This window comes from Chrysoperla carnea, chromosome 1, assembly GCF_905475395.1.
Source record: "Chrysoperla carnea chromosome 1, inChrCarn1.1, whole genome shotgun sequence".
Classification (NCBI taxonomy): Eukaryota; Metazoa; Arthropoda; class Insecta; order Neuroptera; family Chrysopidae; genus Chrysoperla; species Chrysoperla carnea.
In genome coordinates, this window is record NC_058337.1 from 49792491 (window position 1) to 49816291 (window position 23801).

Genomic DNA, 23801 nt, shown 5'->3' on the forward strand with positions numbered 1-23801 from the left:
ACCTAAGAAAGTTAAATATATTTTATCTTTTTCAAGCAGCGCTTTTTGACAAGGATAGAAGATATAAGGGTATACCGATATAAGATATGTCTTTACCAAAGAGCATAGGATAGAGGAGAAGCAGCCCATATGAGCTAATGTAAAATCGTAGTATACGAGTTTCAGCGCCTCTACCGAGTCAGGCTTTCAAACTTAATAGTTAATAGTCACCCCCGCAAAGTAGTTAAACTTAATAGCCATACCCGCAAAGGCCTACAAACTTAATAGTTGATCGCCTCAGACTCCAGATGTCACTTATAATTATACTTCTGCTTCTTGTCTATCCTATAGTCTTTGGTCTTTACTTGATTAAAAACAGTCCGAAACAAAAAAGAATCATATTGTAAATGAAAAGCCCTATTATTCTATGATATAGATATGCAGTTTTGCACTGTCAACAAAGTCAAAGTTTTGCACTGTCGAAAGTCAACAAAGAGGGATAAAGGTTGTTATAAATCCGTTTCAGAATCCCTAAAACAACAAGCTTTATGGAGTTTTGAGGATGTCTAATAAAATACTCCCCCAACATATCCAATTTCACCTCATTTGAACTAACGCGAACGGTTGCCACTGGAGAACTGGAGATGTCTAAATGTATAGCGGGGAATATATTATCTGAAATTCTGTTTGAAGAGTTGTGAATTTCATTAATATGGAGGGGACTAACAGCTTTTTTCAACGTTTTCAAAAATTTGCACATCTCCAGAGCCCTCCCAATTGAGCCAGCGGTTTAATTAAATATGTATGTGTACGTTCAGCTGGTATCAAGGAAGAGCCTTTTGACGTTCAATCACCTCCACGTCATTTTTATATAGAAAATTAATTGTTTTTTACGGTTTTTAGGGAGTTTTGAATCCTTCTACTCAATTTGGTGGGGATATAGAGATGCGCAAAGCTTTAAAAACCGCGAAAAACATTATATTTTGTTATAAAAAGGAAAGGGACGCCTAAGAAACGCTTTCTTGACACTTTAATTCAACTTACATAAGAATTTCCAACAGTCTAGCTCAATTTGAAGGAGTTTTTGAGGTGCGGATCCAAGTTGAATTAGTTTCAAGAAAGTGTCTCTTATGGGTGTAGTCTTTTCAGTATCTTCACTTTCCTTTTTATATCGAAATATAATGTTTTTCGGATTAGCTATTTTTAAAGCTTTACGCACCTCTACATCCCCACCAAATTGAGTAGGATTCAAAACTTGTACGTGAAATGAATTTACGCTAAAGAAATGCTTTTTGGTATCCACTTCACAATACCCCTCCGCCCCGCTTATCTAAAAAAAAAAGGCATACTGTGTTTTACTAAACCTTTTTTTTACTGACTTCAACCAAAAAAAGGAGGTTCTCAATTCGACTGTATTTTTTTTTTTTTTTTTGTTACCTCAGTACTTTCGACTGAGTGAACCGATTTTGATAGTTCTTTATCTATTTTAAAGCAGGCGCTTTGAACTAACTCCCGTGTGATCCCATTTCATTTTGGTCGAGTTCTGACAACGACATCCATGAGAAAACTATAAAAGTCTTAAATTTGCATTGCACAAGAGGACGAAAAACTCAATATCACGCCATCCGATTTCGATGATTCTTTTTTAAGTGAAAAATTAGTTAGTGTACTTCAGATTCACTAAAAATAAAAAAATTAAAAAAAAAACTCTTAACAAAAAGAAAACCGACTTCAAAAGAAAAACTTTTTCAAAACAAATAATATGCACTAAAAAATAAAAAAATAACGATAATATAATGTAGTCAAAATTATTGTTATTTTTGTCAGAGTCAGTGTCAGCCAAGGAAACAGCTTGCTACATTAGCTTGGCTGACACCGACTCCAAAAATAACAATAATTTTGACTACATTATATTATCGTTATTTTTTTACTTTTTAGTGCATATTATTTGTTTTGGAAAAGTTTTTCTTTTAAAGTCGGTTTTCTTTTTGTTAAAAGTTTTTTTTTATTTTATATGAATATTGAGAGGTTTATAATGAATGAAACATCTATGGGAAAACTATATAAAGAAAAACTGACTAGTCGATATGACAAATTTATTGAATATAGGTACCATAGGACTGCAGGAATTTTTTTCAAATGATGAATACATACTTTAAAATTTGTAAGTGGTTTCCTTTTGACGAGTCTACCAAACTTTTCTCTACTAAGTGCTGTCTTTACTATGGTAAAGTCAATCCATGAACATACTGTATACACAAAAGCAGTTAAATATTCTGAAATTCGCTTAAACTAATGAACCGATTTAAATGAAATTTGGTGCAGAGGTAGTTCAGGGTCTGAGAAAGGACAAAGGCTTACTTAATACTTACATTTTTAATGCACCTTAAAAAGGGGCTGTAAGGGGCTCAAATATTCTGTTAAAGAATTTTTATGCAAAATTTAAAGTAGATTGGACCAAGGATTCATGTTGTTCCATACAAACTTTGTCCCCATTTTGCACCTACCCCCTCCCCGCAAGGGGTAGAATAGAAACTTTGAATGTCGTATTTATTTATATCTTATCTAAATCCTAAAAATAAGTTTAAGTTTCTAGCTTGAAAAATTACGTTATTTCCATACAAATTTGCGTCCCCTATTTCAACCTCTTACAGCCCTTTTTTCGAATTCAAATTCTCTGTTCCAAACAGACAGACAGACAGAATTATTTTCGCATTTATAATATTAGTAAGAACTAGTAAAGATTTGTTTAGTACATATTATATTGCAAAATGTACCTAAAGTCAATTACATTATTGAATAAAAACTCCAAACTTAACATCACTTACATTATTATTAACAAATGTCCATAAATTGTGTCTCCTTCACCCTAATTTTCACTTTCACCCACGCATAAGTGATTTTATGCGCCATTACCGAAAAAGGTTCCCCCCACACCTCCTTTACATAATGGCAACAACATTGGAAGGACTACAGATCACGAGTAAATCACGTCTGTATATCTTAGTTCATAAAATGTATAAGTTATCAAATGGCGGACTTAACAGCCAATCAAAAATCGAAAACTTTGTTCATTATTAACTACTAATAAAATTCTAACTATATTAAAATTAAAAGCTTTATAAATTTTCTTTATTTAATTGACCAATCAGAAGGTGTATAAGCTATAACAAATAACGGATTCAAAAATCACAAATTTTATCGTATTGTCTCTTACTTGAGAAACCTCACATCATTCCGGGAAATAAACGCAGTTGTAATAAAAAACTACGATAAAAAAGTTTCAACCAAATTGTTTAATATCGGTGAAGTTGGGATTCTTCTGATAGAAAACACATCTTAAATCACTTTATATTTGAGAGATTTTTAATAAATGGGATACAATAATTTTACTGCAAATGGTACTGGAATGGTGTATTCACACATAAAGCGACTGGCGATACACGATTAGAAACTGAAATGTATGAAATTATTATTAATGATTGGAAAATATATGGTTCATTTTCCATTTCATACAGTTTATTGGATAGTTATGTTGCTAATCGCTTGTCGCTCTATAATAGCATAATTTGACAACAATTATTACTAGTGGTTCGATAATCGATACATATGACATTTACTTGAGAACAAGCACTTTTCCCTAATATATATTTTGACAAAAAACAATTATTTTATAAATCTATTAAATTCGATAAACATGCCATTTACTTGGCAAGAAGCATAATATAATTTGACAACAACAACGTGTTTAATTAACAATATAAGTTTATATTATGCCATTGTGGCGATGAGAGCTTAATTTTAAAGTCCATTAATTAATAATTTGAAAAAATAAACAACATAATAATATTTAATGATAAACATTTCTGTATACAATATACATATGACATACAAAAAAAAATCACCAGTAATAAAAAAAAAAATATGAAAGTAACATATTAAAAAAATTTTTTTTACTATTTATTAATAATCATCAACTTGTAGCAACATATCAGTCAAATGAAATACACTTTTCTTAATAAAATAAAGCATATCCTATGCTATCATCTTTCGAATCATATAATTAAGTACACCACCGTTTTTGAAGTAAGTTAAATCAACTTCGGTATCAAATCTAGAAATTACTTCAAAACTTACATTTCCATTAACCTAGAAAAAAACGAACAATTTATTAAACGCCGTTCAATTTTTTCCTCGCTTTCGTATTCGAATTCCTTTTTTGGGTTTCCTTTATATCTGATGGATAAAAGAGCAATTGAAATCTTGAGTAATCCAAAATTTTAAGTATTCAAAAATTGAAATTGAAATATAGGTTCGGTTCATAGCTCTTTTAGAGTGACAATTTTTGCAATACGGTAACATATAATTAGCATGTTCAGAATAATATAGGTTTAGAAACTACGTATACTGTACGAGCGCATGACATTCTTGATTTCCAAAGTTTACCAATACAAATTTAAGGATAAATAACTGGCACTCGTAGAATATAAATTTATATTTACCAAAATTGAAATATGTTGCCCTGGTTTACAATCGGCTGGTAAATTAATCGTATATTTTTCTGTACCATTTAAGCCTAATGTTTCTGCATTTTCACCATCTTTAAATTGTAATGGAATAATACCCATTCCAACTAAATTTGAACGATGTATACGTTCAAATGATTCAGCAATTACGGCTTTTACACCCAATAAAAATGGACCTTTTGCTGCCCAATCTCTACTTGAACCAGAACCATAATCCTTACCAGCAATTATGATTAATGGAGTACCATCTTGGCGATAACGTTCAGCGGCATCAAATACATCCATCTAGATGAAAAAATAATCCTTAATTATTGAACTATTTTTGCAATAATAATTTTAAAGTATACCTCTTCACCAGTTGGTAGATATTTAGTTTTAGGACCTGATTTTCCCATAAATTTATTTACTAAGCGTATATTTGCAAAAGTACCACGTGCCATTACATCATCATTTCCACGCCGTGAACCGTAAGAATTAAATTCACGTGGAGTTAAACCTCGAGCAGATAAATATCTTGCGGCTGGGCTTGATCGACCAATCGAACCAGCCGGACTTATATGATCTGTTGTTACAGAATCACCTAAATATAAAAGTACTTGGGCATTAATAATCGGTTTGATTTCAGGCAATTCCTAAAAAATAATTTATTTCGATTATTCTAAAATCAACGAATTTAGTATGCAAATATTGATGCAAACCTTAGTCATTCCCTCAAAAAACGGTGGACGTTTAATATACGTGGAATCACTCTTCCAGGGATACAATTTTCCTTCTGGTGCAGCAAGTTGTTGCCAACTTACCGAACCATTTTCGATTTTTGCATAAACTTCTTTAAACATTGCCGGAATAACATGTTTTTGTTCAACAGCTTGAATTTCAGACCGTGTTGGCCATATATCAGCCAAATATACTGGTTTACCATTTTGTTCACCTAATGGTTCTTTTTCAAAATCAATATTAACGTTGCCAGCAATTGCGTATGCAATTACCAATAAAGGACTTGCTAAATAATTAGCACGCGTATTTGGATGAATACGGCCTTCAAAATTACGATTACCGGATAGTACACCACAACAAACTAAATCATTTTGTTCGATTGCATTGGCAATACTTTCTTCGATTGGTCCACTATTACCGATACAAGTCATACAACCATAACCGACAACGTCAAATCCTAATGCTGTTAAATATGGAATAACACCAGATTCCTAAAAAATAGTAATAGAAAACAATTATCCACAAGTTTTTTGTTAATTCTTCTTCAGTGTAAATATTTTTAAGTGAAGGGTTCCTTCAAAGTGAAGGATTTATTCATTTAGAAGTAGTCGAACATATCCGTTTCCCGTGAAAGTCCCAACCAAATCTATATATACATAGATAGCAACTCCAATTTTTTAAATATTTTAGCTGTTCCCCGGAACTTCGAAAGCGAGTTTTCATTTTCAATTATCAAGTGAAGGCCAAAACTATGCCGAAAAAATACTGAATTCACCCATGAAAATCACATTGCAATTTCAAGTGAAAAATGAAAGGCCCCTGTTATAAATTGATAAATATGTTACATCGTCAGAGTTAAGGCGTTGGCCAAGCAACAGTTGTGCCTCAGGCTCCCCTAGTTTGAATTAATCACGGATATTATTTGATTCGAATTTCGCCCTTCCGAAATAATTGCCTCTAATTTCTTCGTGTTGACAGGCGGACAGACAGACGGACAACCGAAATGAACTCTGTAGGTGATTTTGTGAACACATGTACCAAAATTTTGTGCATAGCATCAGTATTTTTAAGCGTTACAAACTTGGGACTAAACTTAGTATACCTTGATATATATTACATACATACAGGGTATAAAAAGTGTATTTCATAATATGATTTAAAATATTGATTTTGCACTTGTGTTTGTCAGAGTTATTATATAGGATCTAAAAAATACCCGTACCCTAAATTATACGGAAAATAATGGTTTTAGAAATGAAATTAAAAACAAAAGTTTAAAAGTTCAAAGAGTCGCTCAAAAATAATCTTAAAAGTAAAAGAATAGGCTTTTGTCCACTAAGAATAAATCGGTTCGATAAAAGTTTCTAATGATTAATCATGATATGTAGATAAGGAAACAAAAATATTATTCATAAAAAATGAGGATTATTATTATTATTTTTTTTATGAAATAATTTTAGTAAAATTAGATATTCAGTCAATCAGTCATGTGACAGCAAACACCAAACAAACAACAAACATTTTAAATTTTAGTAGAACGAAGCAGATTATATGAGCACAACTGCTTAAACTTGCATAAAAAAATGCTTGTATGCCAAGTCGTTATGTTATTCAAGAAGCTATGACACATTGTTTTCGAAGTAAAAAATTGGTTTTTGAAAATGAAAAATACATAATGCAAATAGTGTTTTTTTTTTTTAAATAATATTTATTTGGTGTAGGTAAATCAGATACTAATGTGACGTATAAACCAATTTTTCAAATTTAGGACAAAAGCCTATTGCTTAGATTAAAACTATTCTGGGACATGTATGCTTTGACCTATATATGTTTTGACATAAAATTTTATCTTCGATTCGTTTTCAATGTAAAAAATGTGTGTTATCTTTTTAACTTCTCAAGTTAAGTTACAAAAAAACCTTGAAAATCGACTTCAAGTTCATCACCTAGTGCAACCCTCTGTACTTGTATTTAATTTTTTTTTTTCTATAACCATTATTTTTCAAGTAATTTTAGGGTACCGGTATTCTTTTATAATCTGTAAGTAGTAATATCCTGTTCTCAAGAAAATATTTAGTCATTCAACAATTGAAATATAAAGACTGAAGACAGACTTTTACTTTCGCATTTGTTATGAATTTAACCAAGTGGGCAAAATCTAACTTAAATTAGTCCTCGGAAAAAACATACCAAAGGTTATTCAAGTATAGAGGTTGGAGCAGTTTTACAATATTTCGGGACTTCTTTATAAAAATTTCTTTTGCGAAGACTAAAATTATCTATCATTATCAAATACCACTATAATTTGGCAATAATTATAACTCACTCGAAGATAATATGTGACGACACCTGATCCTGGTGATAATGATGTTTTAATATATGGTGCAACAGTAAGTCCATGTTCCACAGCTTTTTTAGCTAATAGACCAGCACCCAACATTACACTTGGATTACTTGTATTTGTACAACTTGTAATTGCAGCAATAACTACACTTCCATGTGTAATACTGTATTCAGCATTATTATACGAAAATTTTGCAACCGTATTCAAACGATCTTCAGGGATATCAAATCCTTTAAAACCAACCTTAAAAAGAAGAAGAAAAATTGAAAACTATTAGCAGACCAACTTAGCATATGCGAAAAGAATTTGAATGAAAATTAAAAAATTTATATAAATTTTTTAAATTCTTTAAAAACTAGTTGAAAGAGAATAAAATTTTACACACACATATCTCTTAGCTAGGTTTCCTTAGTGCCTTCTCCTCTGTTATTAGGCTAGATAGAACGAACAAATTGTCCATTTTTGTATCATTAAAAATGGCTGTACTCTTCTTAATAAAATATTCAAATAAAATGTTTAAAAAAGAAGAACGATAGGAAATAAAAATACACATGTTGTGACACCCTGTATAAAATGATATTACCTTCTAGAATTATAAAATTGCATTCTAATAATTGATCGATTGAAATTTAAACCCTAACTAAATTAAATGGAAATTTCCAACGTACTATTAATATTCAAATAAAATGTTTAAAAATTGAAATAAAAATATGCGATTTTGTACCATACTGTATAAAATGATATTACTTTCTAGAATTATAAAATTACATTCTTATAATTTATCGATTGAAATTTAAAACCTTACCTTAAGTTAAATGGAAATTTCCAATGTATTACAGTGGAACCTAGTTAAGTGAAACAGATCTCAAAGGACCCAATAATTTGTAGAGGTATTCCATTTACCCAATGTCTCAGATATTCAGGTATAAATAAATATCATCTGTCTCATTTACAGAGGGTTCCATTAAAAGAGGTCAGAATACAGCTTATTTCAGTTATAGAGGTGGGATAATTAATTAAAAAAACGTATTATCAATATCATTGCTGCTACAAGAATTTTGAATTTGTTACGAAGTTGCTTGACCTATTTTAGCAAACACTGTTTAAGTTCAGGATATTCTGACAGACGTACACGTTTAAGTTTTCTTGTCCTTCAAAACATTGCGATTGAATTTCATCTTTATTCTGAATTATTCTACAAAGAGTAGATTTTGGCACATTAAATTCGACACAGACTTCATAGCGTGTCTTCCCACTTTCATAAACGAATATTAACTTCAGTTTTTCACGTACTGATAACGATCTGAGCCTTCGTTTCGGCAACTTTCAAATAAACATTCGTATGATAGTAATGCAAAACTAAAACTGAAGGTCATTGAGATTCAAAATTAGTTAAGTGTTATGTCAGTTCTCAGTTACACAGTTATGACAATAAAATCGAAAGAACGACCCAGATATAGAGGTTGGCTTCATCCCACTAACAGAAGTAATTCTGTGTCAAAGTTTTGGGACCTCAGCATGAGTTTCAGTTATGGAGCTTTCTCACTTATCCGGGTCCCACTTGACCAAATTCCACTGTAATAATATTCAAATAAAATATATTAAATTGAAATAAAAACGATAAGGAATAAAAAAATGCTCATTTTGTGCTATTCTGAATTCAAATGATATTACTTTCTAGAATTATAAAATTATGTATTTATAATTGATCGATTGAAATTTAAATCCTTACCAAATTAAATGGAAATTTCCATCGTACTATTAATAGTTTTAAAACATATAATAATACACATTCAGAAAAAGCTATTCAAACTTAAAATGATTTATTTAAATGATATCGAATTTTGCCCAAAGTTTCTTTTTGTTATGTTTGCAGAATCTTTTAGGAGACATAATAAACAGTAATAATACTGCCAAAGTCTTAAATTTGTTTCTCCATATGAATTATTAACCTACGACCATAATCGGTGCGATTGTATGATTGGTATTGTGAAGTCCACCTACTCTATAATAATTGACAACCACTGTTAAAAGAATCTTAAAACATGTGCATAATCTTTGCTGATATATTGGATTTGTATCCAGGAATTTTTTGCATAATTTTTCATTAAATCCATTGGACAATAATGTCAACAGAAACAAATCCATTGGACAATAAGTCAGCAAAACTCATACACAGAGTTAATACTGTGTAACAGTTTTTGAGTCTCTTTAACAATTATGACTACGTGGGTCGAAAAACTTAAAAACAAATAGCCAAAAGAAAACAAAATATAAAAACGTCGCTGACAAAGTGTCAGCAAAAAACTTCTTTTACTTCTTTTATGAAAAATGATATTTCGGCACTTGTTGATTTTCTTCTCCCTATGTTGCTGTTAATTTAGTTGCTGACAGAAATCAAGCCTCCATTGTTTAATTCCATGATCAGGAGAGGGGCTATAATATAGAAGATATAATAATAAGTTTTACCAGAACTTGATTTGCAGGAAATCGCAAAACACGATCATAGGTGCTATAACGAATACTTTTATCTACCTATCTTGTATCTTTTTAATATATTTGTTGGCAGTAATCAAGTATGTCCGCCCATTTTTTGAGGCCCCTTATAGAAAAGATATAAGAAAAAAAATTTAATTTAGAAGGTACGTTTAAAAAAATTATTTTTAATGCAAGAAAGAGGTGAAGACTTTGATAGTTCTTAAATGATTTGCCAAAAACTTTGTACGTTTTTCAAGTATATGAATATATGATACTTAGCCTTAGGTTTACAAAAATTAATTTTCATGATTTTTTGTTGTTGTCAATTCAAATTTGTTTATTAAAATATATAAATAAAATTGAATTAAAAGGAATTATAAATTTCAATAATGCCTAGCTTCCCATATTAAATATAAACACAATATAACAACATCAAAATTATTTAATAATAAATATTATAATGTTAATTATTTATTAATTAATTAACGTTAAATGTTTAATGTTTTGAATTTTTAAGTATATATAAATCGACATAATTTCTGTATAAATAAGAATTGCACCAACATTTTCTGTTAATAATTATCAAAATCAGTTTTTACTTAAAATCATTCATTTTATTATGTAAAATAAAAATGTGCTGATGAATATTAAAAAATTAATTGATTGAATTTTAATTAAACGAACAAAATTTTCTAATTTACAGTGGATTATTTTTTTTTTTTTTGAATTTTTCTTTTTTAAATTTGTGATTTAGTGTTTAGTATAAAATATGAAAACTCTTCAAGGTAATTATTTTTCTGTTAATAATAGTACTCTTTCTAAAATATTTTTAATAAGGTAAACTTTTTCTATAGACTTTACAATTTATCTTTAAAATTGTTAAGTTCGACGTTTGTTAGAAACGGATACATTTAAGTGATAATAAAGCCACCTGACTGATTATCATCTGACTGATGATTTCGTATAGAAGGGACGTAATTCTTATTGGCCATATTAAATTATTTTAGTGACTCTGAACTAAGGTACGTATAGCTGAGATACTATTTAACTGAAAAGCTTTTTTTATACATTGGATCGTTTTTTGAAATAGAGGGCGCAGAAGATGGAGCGCTCAACTTAACGTACCTTAGTGCAGTTTTCATATTTATAAATATAATGTAGTAAATAATTATTTAAATTATATTTAATCAATAATTAAGTGAAAAAACCATATAATAGACAGGGTCGTGAAGTCCAGTCTATTATGCAGTTTTTTCCTTAAATATTCATTAGATAACACTTAAATAATTATTTAATACCTTATAATTATAAACATTGACCCAGCACTGAAGTTCGTTAAGTTGAGCGCTCCATATTCTACGTCCTCTTTTTAAAACCGGTTCAACACACACAAAAATTTCAGACGAAATTTGTAGAAAATTTTATCTTCTACATTTTTTACGCCTGCCATATGCCATATGAAACTTTAAAATTAAATAGCGGAAGACTGGTGTAAAAGCTAATGAAGAAAAGTCATTTGAAAGATTCTTAAAAATTTATTTCTGAAAACCATCAAGAAGGAAGTCTGCCTAGTTTGTTATTAACACTATTTGAAAAGTAGGCCGTAATCTACCGCACTAAGCTTGAACCCACTTAGTCTGCCGGTAAAACCACCACTGACCACTTAAGAATTCAACTTATTGTTTCTTATTGTAGTTATCTCATGGTCTAAGTACTTTCTATTATAAACAATAAAAATAAATATAATATTATAAACAAACTATATATTATAAACAAAAAAATGAAAATGATAAAAAAAAAAAAAAAAAACGAAAAAATTTTAAGACAGAAGCTTCTAATAACAAAAGAAAATAAATTCTGCTGATTTATACCGGGTGGTTGCTCTCTTTTAACTATCAACCTGAGGCCTTCGAGAAATGTTTTTTATCAAATTTGTTGCAACCTTTAGAGTCATATCCATCGAAACGTCTCCATTAAAAGAGAAGAAATTTGCACATATTTGTATAGAGAGAGAGAGAGATTGAAGCCAATTTGTTAAGAAGCATGCCTCGAAAAGTAAGTCCTGTATACCATTTAGGATATATTATAGACTACAAGTCCATGCAGAAATTTTTCGGGTGAAATGACCCACCAGGAAACCTGTTGAAAAAGATGCTCCTATATGCACAAGTAAGTTGAAGCACCATGGCGCCAGTTTTTTACAGTACAGGTGAGTACAGGTATATGAATGTCACATTCCTTGGCGTCTCATCCCTGCGCCAGCAACTATGTACGGCGTTGTTGGATACTAACTCTGCACAAGTACTTGAAGCGAATTACATAAATGCCGTACAGAAAAATAAATCCGGTAACTTCGCTACAGGAAGTTAAAAAATGTATTGATCTCTCGTCAATTTATGAAGCCCTAGGTACGCGATTTATTTCTGTACGGCATTTATGTAATTCAATTCCAATACTTATGCAAAGTTAGTATCCAGCAACGCCGTACATATTTGTTGATGCAGGGGTGAGATGCCAAGGAGTGTGACATTCATATTTTCACCTGTACCGTGCAAAACTGATGCCATGGTGCTTCAACTTACTTTTACATATACAGGAGCATCTTTTTCAACATGATTCCTGGTGGGTCACGTCACCCGAAAATTTTTAGCATGGGCTTGTAGTCTATTATTACAGCTGAAAGACACTTGCAGCTTAAAGAGTTTTAGTGATTCTACTAGATTTGACATTCTCTTTTACAATTCATGCAGTTTTGCTATTTCGCATATACACATCCCCACCCGAGCTGTTAAGTCTTTCTTTTTTACGACTTGTGAGGGTATTTTTCTTTAAAAATTTGTTACTGTAAACGCATTATTCTTTGAAAGCGTCTATACAAAAGAATAAAGAAGGAGGAAGTTTTACGAGACCCCTGTTAGAAACTATAAAAAAAAAATAACTTGCCCCATGAAAAGTAAGATGTAATTGCACTGTTTCTAAACCAATTTTTTATTATCTATTTATAGTAAAAATCACAAATTTTTGTTAATAAGTGTAAATAAAAATTATATTAAATACCCCCCATACCCGCACCCTCATTATTAAATATATATTTCAAACTAAAAGTCCATAAATGTTTATATCACAATATTTAAAATAAATGTTATATTTATTAAAAGTGTTTAACAAAAGTGTCTGATTACTTTCAAAATGATATATATATATAAAATCGATAGTGTATCGGTTATAATACTTACAATGCTGACAACTTGCATAAAAGAACGATTGATGGAGTGAATAAATTGTTTATAAAACTTATGTAGATAATCGATAATTATTGTTATTATAATCATAATTTTTATGAAATTATTTTTAATTTATGTGTACAGCGATTGAAGGAATAATATGTGTATCGAGTTAATTATTAATTTGTTAATTTAATTTCAGTTTTAAACTAAAATGCTTAATTTTTTTCTCGTAAAAATAAGTGAGTTTTTGCTACTGAACTTGTAAGTAACCAAATTTATCTAATATCTATCTGGCATTTCTTTATCTCATTATCTTCGTCTAAATTCCACTTCATCTTCTCCGTCATTTATTGATACATTAAATAGCTACCATAGTTGGAACATATAAAATTATATACATATATATAATCCCTTGTAGAAATGACTTGGTTTTATCATAGATATGATATTTTTTTGATAATTGAACATATATACTGTTTATACGAAAAGAAAGCGTCATACATTATTTAAATCATTCACATATATCTTATCACAAAAAATCATTACGAATTAATCCAGAAAATTAGTAATTAACATGAACCGCTTAAGTTTTGAAAGTTATTGTACGAACCTGTATGATTTAAATGCTATTTTAAAGAAAATTATCTACAATTTTCTACCGAGGCTTCACAAATCAATAGTTTTTAGTTCCTGAAGTTATTCTTTGAAATGGTACATTAATTAAATTATATAGTTTTCAGGGTGGTGAATGATTGGCATTCATGAAAATCCCTGACTACTCCATTGTTATAGCAATAATTTTCGTGCTGTATAGAATAAACGTTATAAATTAAACAAAGAAGAAGATACTTTAAAAGTGACGTCATTATTGAGTATCGCCATACAGATAACATATAAAACTGTTTTGCTAGAAAGAGATGGGCAACAATCTTTGAATGCTCATACATATAACTTCTTCGATTTTTAATCAATTTTAATTTAACTTTCAAATTTTGTTATGGTATCAAGTCCACTTTTACATTTTAATGGGTAATGTGGCAGTTTCGATATCAATTACTTATCCAATTGTTTTTGGTTCTAAGAACTTGTCTAACAATTTTCTCACTTCACCACTTGAAAATAAATACACGATTTATGAATAGAAAGTTTTTCTTGAGCGGTTACACATAAAATACATTACAATAAAAATCCAGGCATTTTCGATATTTGGAATCCCCTTGTATTATAGTCTACCACCTTTTTTACTTTCCCAAGGGAGTTTAGAAATTAGTTGGGAGGTGATAAGCGATTTTTTATAAACTATACAATTCATTTAGAAATTTATTGTCTTTTCGAGACAATACTTTTTCTTTGAGCAAATAATATTGCATGCACACAGTTATCCCGTGAATATCTTTCAAAAGGTTTGCTTTTTATATAGGCTTGATTTCCATACATAATCCCGATCCATTCCAAATATTATTTTATAAATTTATTTTTGTATCATTGTGGTATTACTTAAGACTCACGTTACTCAATGATGTTGTATCAAAAATCATCACTGGGTTTCGTGAAGTCTGAGTAATGTTACAAATTGCGTCAACTAATTTTTAGTTTTTCATACAATAGATAAGTAATATATATATTCCAAGATGATTAAATGTATTTCATTTTTTTGTATTTTACAGTTATGTAAACCTTTTCGGCAATGTTTTATTTTTTACCTTATATTTTTTGCATTGTCGAATAGAGTTTACTTAACTGTATTATTACCGACAACAACATGAAAATTAAAAAACGACAAAGAATATAGGAAAAATAAACAGTTATATATATATTTACTACCGTCTCATTCATATACAGTGTGTTGTGTTATCAAAATTTTACGGTAGGTGCTTCGGAGTCATCAAGATTCGAAAATATTTGCGGTGATAATAGTTACTGGTACCCACAGTATATTATGGATTTGATAATGATAATATATTACCAAAGTTATAAATTATCAAAATTTTAATTATAAAGTATTGGAAGCAATTTTTCGAAGACTGGCTAGATTGACTATAATAGATGGAATTTGACATTTGTTCAAACTTTCTCTTTTTAATTTGTTTCGAAATTCTGAAATTTTCGCGTACATTGTATTTTATGGGTAAAACGTCCATAAATAATATTACTATAAAAAACTGATATCGACTTTACATACATATTTAGAGTAAAAATTATCATAGAAATTCAAAATTTTTATTTTCATATCAACGTCAAAGGGATTAGAACAATTTTTAATTATAGGTCAAGAATAGAAATATTTGACACTAAATGTTTCAGAGTTTGATTTTAATGACAATAACGCAATAGTTCAGTTTTCGGTCTATAGACTATGGGCATAATTTATTCGCAACTTATTATATTACCACTCTATTTATTTAGGTAAGTAAATCTGGTTCTTGAGCAGCGGCTGCTCGAGGGTAATTCGCACCGTGTACAAGAGTCCTAATAACCACCTCGTAAAGTTGAAGAATTTCAAACTTGATTCATTTTGGAACATTGTTTAGAAAAACAATTGATTTGTTAAGTGAAAATATACGCCAAAGTGAAACAACTTTAATTGATTTATTTAAATAGTTCAAATTCAATAATTAATTATTACTCAAAATACAAATACTATTTGTTAAAAATTCTTAAAGATTAACTTGTTTGCATATTCCCAACACGCTGCGCAGATATTCAGGCAGTGAGCAACGCCTACCTTAAGTTTGATATCGTAATTTATTAAATAAAACACTAATTTTTAATTTTGAAACAAAACACTTTTGTTTCGCGGTGCTTCATCATGAATAATTGAATTGATTTGAATATAATTTAATTTTTCTAAATAGGCCACTTTTAGTACAGTGGTGGTGTGTTTATAAAAATTATTAAGTATTAAGTATTTATTCAAAACTTCAAATTAAAAAAATTTTTTTGCGTTGTATAACAATCGTTAAGGTTTATCGGACATTGAGGCAATATATGAATAAAAATTTGAATTTTTAATTCGTTATTATTTGCTTACTCATACGTAGAAAAAGCTTTTTTGGAAAAATTTCTGATGAATGTATTTTGTGTAATTAATAATGTATATTATAAAGTGCACTTTTAGTGTATTATAGGAAATATTAGCCGAAAACATATATTTTAAATAATTTTATAAAAAGTTAAAAAAAAAAATTATTTTGACGAAGGGTTTTTTATTATCTTAAGGCGGTTCTTCACTCATTTTTCAAGGGCGTGAAATCATTATTTGATTGGCGTGAAACTTGATAATTTTTTTAAGACCTCTCTTAAATATTCATTGGTGGAAAAAAATATTTATAAAGAAAAGCGGTTTTCTAGATAAGAATGGTTAAAGTTGCATTTGAATTTCAAGCACTACGATTATACCCTTTACCCTATCGATTTGAAATTTGGATATTTTATAGGCATTCATATTCTATCTGCCCCGGTTACTTTAATTTTTCGAAAATCCTGTTAATTTTCACAATTTTAACTGTTCACTTTTAGGTACGTTTTCGTATTCCACTATATCTGAATTTGAAAAATGAAAATTGTGAAAATTAACAGGATTTTCGAAAAATAAAAGTAACCAGGGCAGATAGAATATGAGTACCTATAAAATATCCAAATTTCAAATCGATAGGGGAAAGGGTATAGTCGTAGTGCTTGAAATTCAAATGCAACTTTAACCATTCTTTTCTGGAAAATTGCTTTTCTTTATAAATATTTTTTTCCACCAATGAATATTTAAGAGGAGTCTTAAAAAAATTATTGAGTTTCACGCCAATCAAATAATGATTTCACACCCTTGAAAAATGAGTGAAGAACCGTCTTAAAGAAATAATTTTTATTCACAATTAAGCACAGGTAAAAGTGAGCTAGCGATAAATAGCAGAGAGAGGCAGCATTAGAAAACGAGAAAGTAAGCAATGGAAAATTTCAATTACAATTTAATTCGAAATCTAAATTTAAATATTTGTATTAATTTCTATATATTAAAGTCATATTATAGATAGCCGAGGAACTCACAAAATGATTTGCCAGTATTGTAAACGTCTTACGAAATTCTTTTAATTTTGTTTGGAAAACATAAGCATTTCTAAAGCGTTTACTACACTGTCAAAAAACACATCAACATTCGTAAAATTACCTCAAATTGTATATTTATTTAAACTAATTCGATGTTCGACAATATTATTGTATCATCATCGAATTTTTTTAAATATTTATATAATTTACAAATCAACTTCGCAATGATTTAACAACAATCACCAATGAAGACAAAATCAATAGATCAATACAGTTTGGTAATCAATTTCTGCATCGTATTTGTTGTAATATCGATGATGAAATCAGATTACCACACTGTGTGAGATTAACAACACATACAGCAGTACAAAAATAATAATCGAATTTATCGAAAAGTTGATGATTTGATAATCTTTTCTGTTTCTAGATAAAATTTTAAAAATCCAGTAACAGAATTGAATTATCATATCATTACTTTTTTAAACCATCAAGAAAATATTCCAAATTATTATTAATCTTTCACATAATTATTTATATGCCAACTTCAATGAGGGAGATGGCCGATTATTCACGTTACTATCGAATATATTATAAGAATATCGCCCTTTTCTCTTATAGAATTTGGTTTAATTGTTCCACGAATTGTATTTTTAAATTTATATCTTTCAACTGATTGATTCACCGAGAAAGAAACGATATATTCTTACTTTGCGAAGCATATCCGTTCTCTTTCTTAATGAATCTATTGGAAACTTCAACAAAAATACTATCCACTGATATTTCGATAAAAAATCATTACCTCTTTATGGAAAAATTGATTTTAAATATGTAAGCTACTATATATATAAGGCTTATATGTAAGGCTTTAGAGACCATATAAGGTATGCTTTGCAAATTTCTGGGCACTTAAATGATTTCTTAATAGTAGAAGGAATAAGTGCAGAAAAGGATCTTAAGTTCTTATAATCGACAAGTTGATTGAAATCTCTCGCTTTCGCTTCATTTTCACACCATTAAAACACGCTTTTTATTCATTGTGGGGGGTTCGTGGCGCCCCTATCATATATTCTCCTAGTGTTATCAACAGAATGACTCAAAATTGATTTCTTGGTTTTATCATAATTTTAGGAGTCGCCTATTACGAATCCAGTAAATTTAACAAAAATTAAAATAACTAGGTGGCAATAAAATAGAGGGTTAAATATCAAAATTTTTTAGTTACAACATTTTATAAAAAGATATTAGCCGTATTACATACTATATAAATACGATTTCTTCGAATTCATTTTTTTTTAATTATCGCAACGGCGTAGTTACAAAAACATCTTCATAAAAGTGTAGCATAGCTATAATGATCCATAGGTGTTAGCAGAGCTATAATAACTACCTCAGCAGACCATTTATCGATACTTAAATAATCATCTCATCTTTAAGAGTTACCTCTAGTATATGAAAAGAAAAAAGGCTATTTTATTTCAAAAGACTTACTTTATTACGTAAACATGCTGCAAAATCGGCTTTCATATCTGATACTGATACACGATCATTTGGACGTTTTGGACCACTAACAGATGATACAACTGTGCCCAAATCCAATGTAACACTGACACTATAAGTTGGATCTTGTCCAGCATTTGAGAAATCACGTAATTGTTTTGTTATTCGCAAATAATGCTCAATAAGTTTTATTGTTTTTTCATCACGGTCTAAAAAAAAAATAATTATCAATTATGCAAAGGAAGGTAATTGACAATTGTATTTGGTACCCGGTTTCAACTCATTATGACATGAAGTTGATATATAAATAAACCAACAACCTAAAGCAACCCGTGTAGATTAAGACATGCATTCACAAGTATACGTGCTTTAAAGCGCAAAATCCTAATTTTGACAGCGATTATTTTCAAAAAATGACAATGGAAGAATAGGAAAGAATAAAAATAATGCAAATTAGTAAATTAGCGTGCAATAGCGAGCTTGCTAAATCGTAATTCGGTTTTAAACCACCAAGAATCGCATGAAAAACTAACAAACTTAATTGGTACTAACTATATTATATATAATTAAATTGAGAGAAGTCGAGACCGCAAAAATGAATGTTTTTACAAAAACTGAATAAACTGGAACGTGGGCTATATCAAACATATTTTTAAACTCACTTTAAATGACGTAAACTTACTTGTTTGGCGTAAATATGCTATTGAATTTACATCAACTGGGAAATAACCAACAGTAGCACCATATTCTGGACACATATTTGCAATCGTTGCACGGTCAGCAATTGATAATGCTGCTACACCAGGACCATAAAATTCAACAAATTTACCAACAACACCCAATTGTCGTAAATTTTTAGTAATTGTCAATACTAAATCAGTAGATGTGACATATTGATTTAATTCACCAACTAATTTGTAACCAACCACTTCTGGTAGCAACATACTTATGGCTTGTCCTAACATTACAGCTTCAGCTTCAATACCTAAAAATAATATAAAATTAGGAATTTTTCTTTATGCAGGGTGCACAAAAATTTTAATAACTATTTTTAAAAAATTATAAAATTATAAAGTAACTGCATTTTTTCTAATTTTTGTCGATAGAATCGTGTACTACATAGTCTGCTCCGTTGTAACATTCTGAATTAAAATTATGAAAAAAAAAAAATTTATTTACCTCCAACACCCCAACCAAGAATGCCTAGCCCATTAATCATAGTCGTATGTGAATCAGTACCAACAACAGTATCAGGATATAATACATTATTTTTATCGTTAAACACAACTCTTGCTAGATATTCTAAATTTACTTGATGTATAATACCACTGCCGGGTGGAACAATTAACATGTTATCAAAAGCTTTTGCACCCCACTGAAATTCCAAAAATATTTGTCAAACAAAAGAACATACTGTTTAATATAATATTTAATGGTTTTTATAAAAAAAAACCTTTATATTTATCTATTTATTTATTGTCACTTTTCTCCTCAACCAATGATAAGTAGTTAACATTTTTATAGTATTTTGAAATGAAAAATGTTCATTTTTAATATTAAAAATTTACACATATCTGAAGAATAACATCTATATCTAGCTAGACATGAATGAATGCCTTACTTAGCGAAATATAATGACCTCACTTTCGTATAAGTATGTTATTCCTCAGACATGCTGAGTGCTTAATTTAGCACTCTTAGCACATTATTTTGAACATGGCCATTCACCGGAATAGTTTATAAATAACATTACCTTTAAAAATGTAAAACGTTCTTTATTACGTTCAAATTCCATTTCTTCATTTTTTTGAAGTGCATCGGGTCTACAAAAAGAATAATTATAAAATGATTTTGAATTACTTTCGACTGAGGCAAAGTTATTCAAAAACCAAAAAGAAAATAGAGAAAACGCGGCTTCAGGGAGTTAAAATGGAAAATCTGAAACTTGGAAAAAATTTTTTATAACTATAATTTTGATTTAGTTGTAAATGCTTCTAGGTCAGTGTACATTTTGGCAGTGTACCAAGGACAAAAATTTGAGAGGTTGTAACAAGGTTGTATTTTCAATCTTAACGTTATTTTCAAATATTTAAAAGCAAGGGACTAAGGCCCAAAAGTAGGAATTGACCTAGCTCCGCATTTCTGTGTGTTTATTCATATTACTTCTGCACGTAAATAGATAAGTTTGTTTCATTAAATATGTTTTCAAGATTTTTGGAAAAAAAAGTCTTGGAATTTTCTAGCATATATATAACAAATGGGTTCTGAATTCCGAGTGATTATTAGTCCGCCGTTTTCAAATTTGAAAACAACATTATGATTAGAGATACGATATAAAAACTGGCCTAAAACTGGAGGACTAAAAATTTCAATTTCAATTTCTTACGTCATATTATTTGAAGAGAAATCTTTGTAACATATAGACGAGCATATATAGACCCAATTAATTAAAAAGTTGATCAAAATTAAATACTTTTACTTTTTACAAGGGTTAAATAAAATATTTACCATTGTATTCTGAAAGTAACATTTTTTGCGAATTTTTAATGTCTTAGGGGGTAAGATTTGTTTAAATATTACTCGTCGAAGTTCCGCTGAAAATAATACAATTATAAAAATTTGCGGACGATACTATCTATAAGAAAAGCCAGGAATCATATGCCAATATTTTTTAAAATTTTATTTGCACAAATGGCTTATAGAGATTTCAGATGTAGCATAATATGTTTTGGGCAACTTTTTTATTAATTACGGATATGTAGGGCCGGGCATCTTATGATTTCGCTATTTCCTTTTAAATTTGAAAAACATAAATTTTTCGTTTATTTCCCAAACAAAGGAAGAAAAACGTTTTCAAAAATCAATCTTTTCAAAATTTCAAAGACAAAAAATGGTTTTTAATCGACGCCGCTCCCCTTGCTAAAAGGAGTATGATGATTCTTGGCTATTTGTTTTAAATCAAGACTATTGGAATAACTAAAACAACTGATTTTTTTAGTACTTTTAGTACTTATTTTCTACTTACGATCGAGTGAAATCGACTTGCACAGAATGATCAATAACTAAATCAGCTGGGCAAATAGGATTTATTTTATTTTCATCGCCATTTAAAGTTTTAACAGCATCACGCATTGCAGCAAAGTCAACAACAGCTGGAACTCCAGTAAAATCCTATTAAGATTAATTTTTATTACAATGTAATTGAACTGTGTTGTAAACACCTTTTAGAAATGCTTTGATTTTGAAACAAGCATTTCAAAAGTGTTTACTAGATAGTTTATTATAATTTAATATATAAACAATTAATTGATTTAGGTGGAAATATCATATTTTAGAACAATAAATTACGGAGTTCAACGTCAAATAGTTTTTCGAATGAATATGTACGTTGTGAAAAGGTAAGATATGTAAATTTTCGATATTTTTAAAATTTTCGTTTTTCTGTCCACAACAGCGGTTTTAACGGTTTTGTGTATTTAATCGTAACAGTCAATAAAATATACACAAATTTACCCCATCACCTTATACCTCGCAATATGCATTCTATAGTGGGATATTGAAAAGAGTATTTAAATTCCTCAATTATAAAGCAACATATAATCTACATTTTTTAATCCTTTCAGCTAATTAGTACACAGGCTACGGTACAAAAATAATATAAAGTAAAAACCAATTTAGTAATAATTTTCTCATTTGATTTTTAATCTTAAATTTGTGATAAAACATTGCGAAAACATTTTGATCCAGTTGAGCTTGAATTCCCATTCAACGCAATTTATACAAGGCCTTGCTCGATTGACGATCTTTTCCTCGCTGTTAACTTAAATTAAACTCGTGCTTTAAAAACGTACTTTGTTTTTTCAAGATTGACCTCGGTAAAATAACTGAAGTATAGTGATTCCCATCGCAGTTACAATTTTTAATTTTTCGCCTGCCGAATCATACTCCTAAGTTCTAACATCTACTTTACTATTATTTCTACTTTTTTATTTTTAACACTAGACAACGACTCCTTTTCAATGTGAATATTTTATCATTATAAAGTCTACCACTATGCTAAATTCGAAGCGATATTCAAAAAATACTTTTTATAACACAAGACCCTTTTACCACTAACCCCGACGCTACTGGTGTAGCTGATCAGCAAACATCTCATTCATAAAACTGTTTTTCGGCTTTGACTTTGGCGGGGAGCACGATAAAATATTTACCTGTAAAATGACTCTAGCTGGTTTAAAATTGACTTCAATTGGTTCGGGGGCGGTTTGATTTGCTTCCCAATTATAAATATTCTGTACATCTTTTTCAGTGACTTGAAAATTATCACAATTTCGAAGTGCAGATTCTAAAAGTACTCGTATTGAAAAGGGTAGCCTATCTATAAAACAAAATGAAAAATTAATATTCATAATTAAAATTAAAAAAAAAAAAACTTACCATAATTGGGACCTAAACCTGCTATATCGAAATACGTATATTCTTTATCATCTACGATGGTTTTCTTCTCTAGGTGGGCATATGGATTTGGTCCTTTATCCATTTTTTGTTTTTAAATAGAAAAAAAAATTAAAAGGAAAACAAAAATTAATGACAAATTAAGAAATAAAATTTTTTATTTGACCTTTATAACACATTAATATGTAAATTAATGCCTACGTGACTAACTGAAATTTTGAGGTAACATCAAATTAATTACATAATAATGAAAATTTTTATTTTCAATTTTATTAATTAAGTGTTTGCTTATTTAATTTTTACATGAAAATACAAAATATTTATTTAAAGTTTGTAAACAATTATTGAGGTTATGAATATAATTTTCTTTCAATTTTAAATAAGTAACTTACCGGACATTTTGCTTGAATATCCAAAGAACTTAGGTATACTGTGATTTACGAACGAAATCAAAAAATTTTACTTATGAAAGTATTTCAAAGTTTAAAGAAAAAACTTTGATAACAGTTACTTTCAGCGACATGAATAAATTTGAAT

The 23801-nt window shown here is 29.3% G+C and overlaps 1 protein-coding gene across 2 annotated transcripts; it reads right to left on the bottom strand.

Moving 5' to 3' along the window:
• Positions 1 to 3910: 3910 nt before the first annotated feature.
• LOC123306113 (cytoplasmic aconitate hydratase-like) lies at positions 3911 to 23792 on the bottom strand. 2 transcript variants are annotated; one of them, XM_044887994.1, is made up of 13 exons: positions 23657 to 23792; positions 23247 to 23339; positions 23021 to 23187; positions 21835 to 21980; positions 20563 to 20632; positions 19989 to 20184; positions 19492 to 19794; positions 18801 to 19018; positions 7549 to 7809; positions 5204 to 5713; positions 4853 to 5137; positions 4482 to 4790; positions 3911 to 4128 (listed from the first exon to the last, which is right to left on the bottom strand). In XM_044887994.1, the coding sequence occupies exons 1-13, from the start codon at positions 23661 to 23663 to the stop codon at positions 4015 to 4017; spliced, it is 2679 nt and encodes an 892-aa protein (XP_044743929.1). In that variant the 5' UTR covers positions 23664 to 23792; the 3' UTR covers positions 3911 to 4014. The 2 variants fall into 2 exon arrangements, with proteins under 2 accessions (XP_044743929.1, XP_044743928.1); XM_044887993.1 differs by lacking the exon at positions 23657 to 23792 and having other exon boundaries at positions 23247 to 23349.
• Positions 23793 to 23801: the final 9 nt, after the last annotated feature.

Coding starts and splice junctions, on each gene's coding strand:
- LOC123306113 (XM_044887993.1), bottom strand. CDS start 23,349: ATGGATAAAGGACCAAATCCATATGCCCACCTAGAGAAGAAAACCATC. Junction 20,185..20,562: donor AACGTTTTACATTTTTAAAG/GTAATGTTATTT, acceptor TTGGAATTTCAG/TGGGGTGCAAAAGCTTTTGA. Junction 19,019..19,491: donor AGCATATTTACGCCAAACAA/GTAAGTTTACGT, acceptor TTTTTTTTTTAG/ACCGTGATGAAAAAACAATA.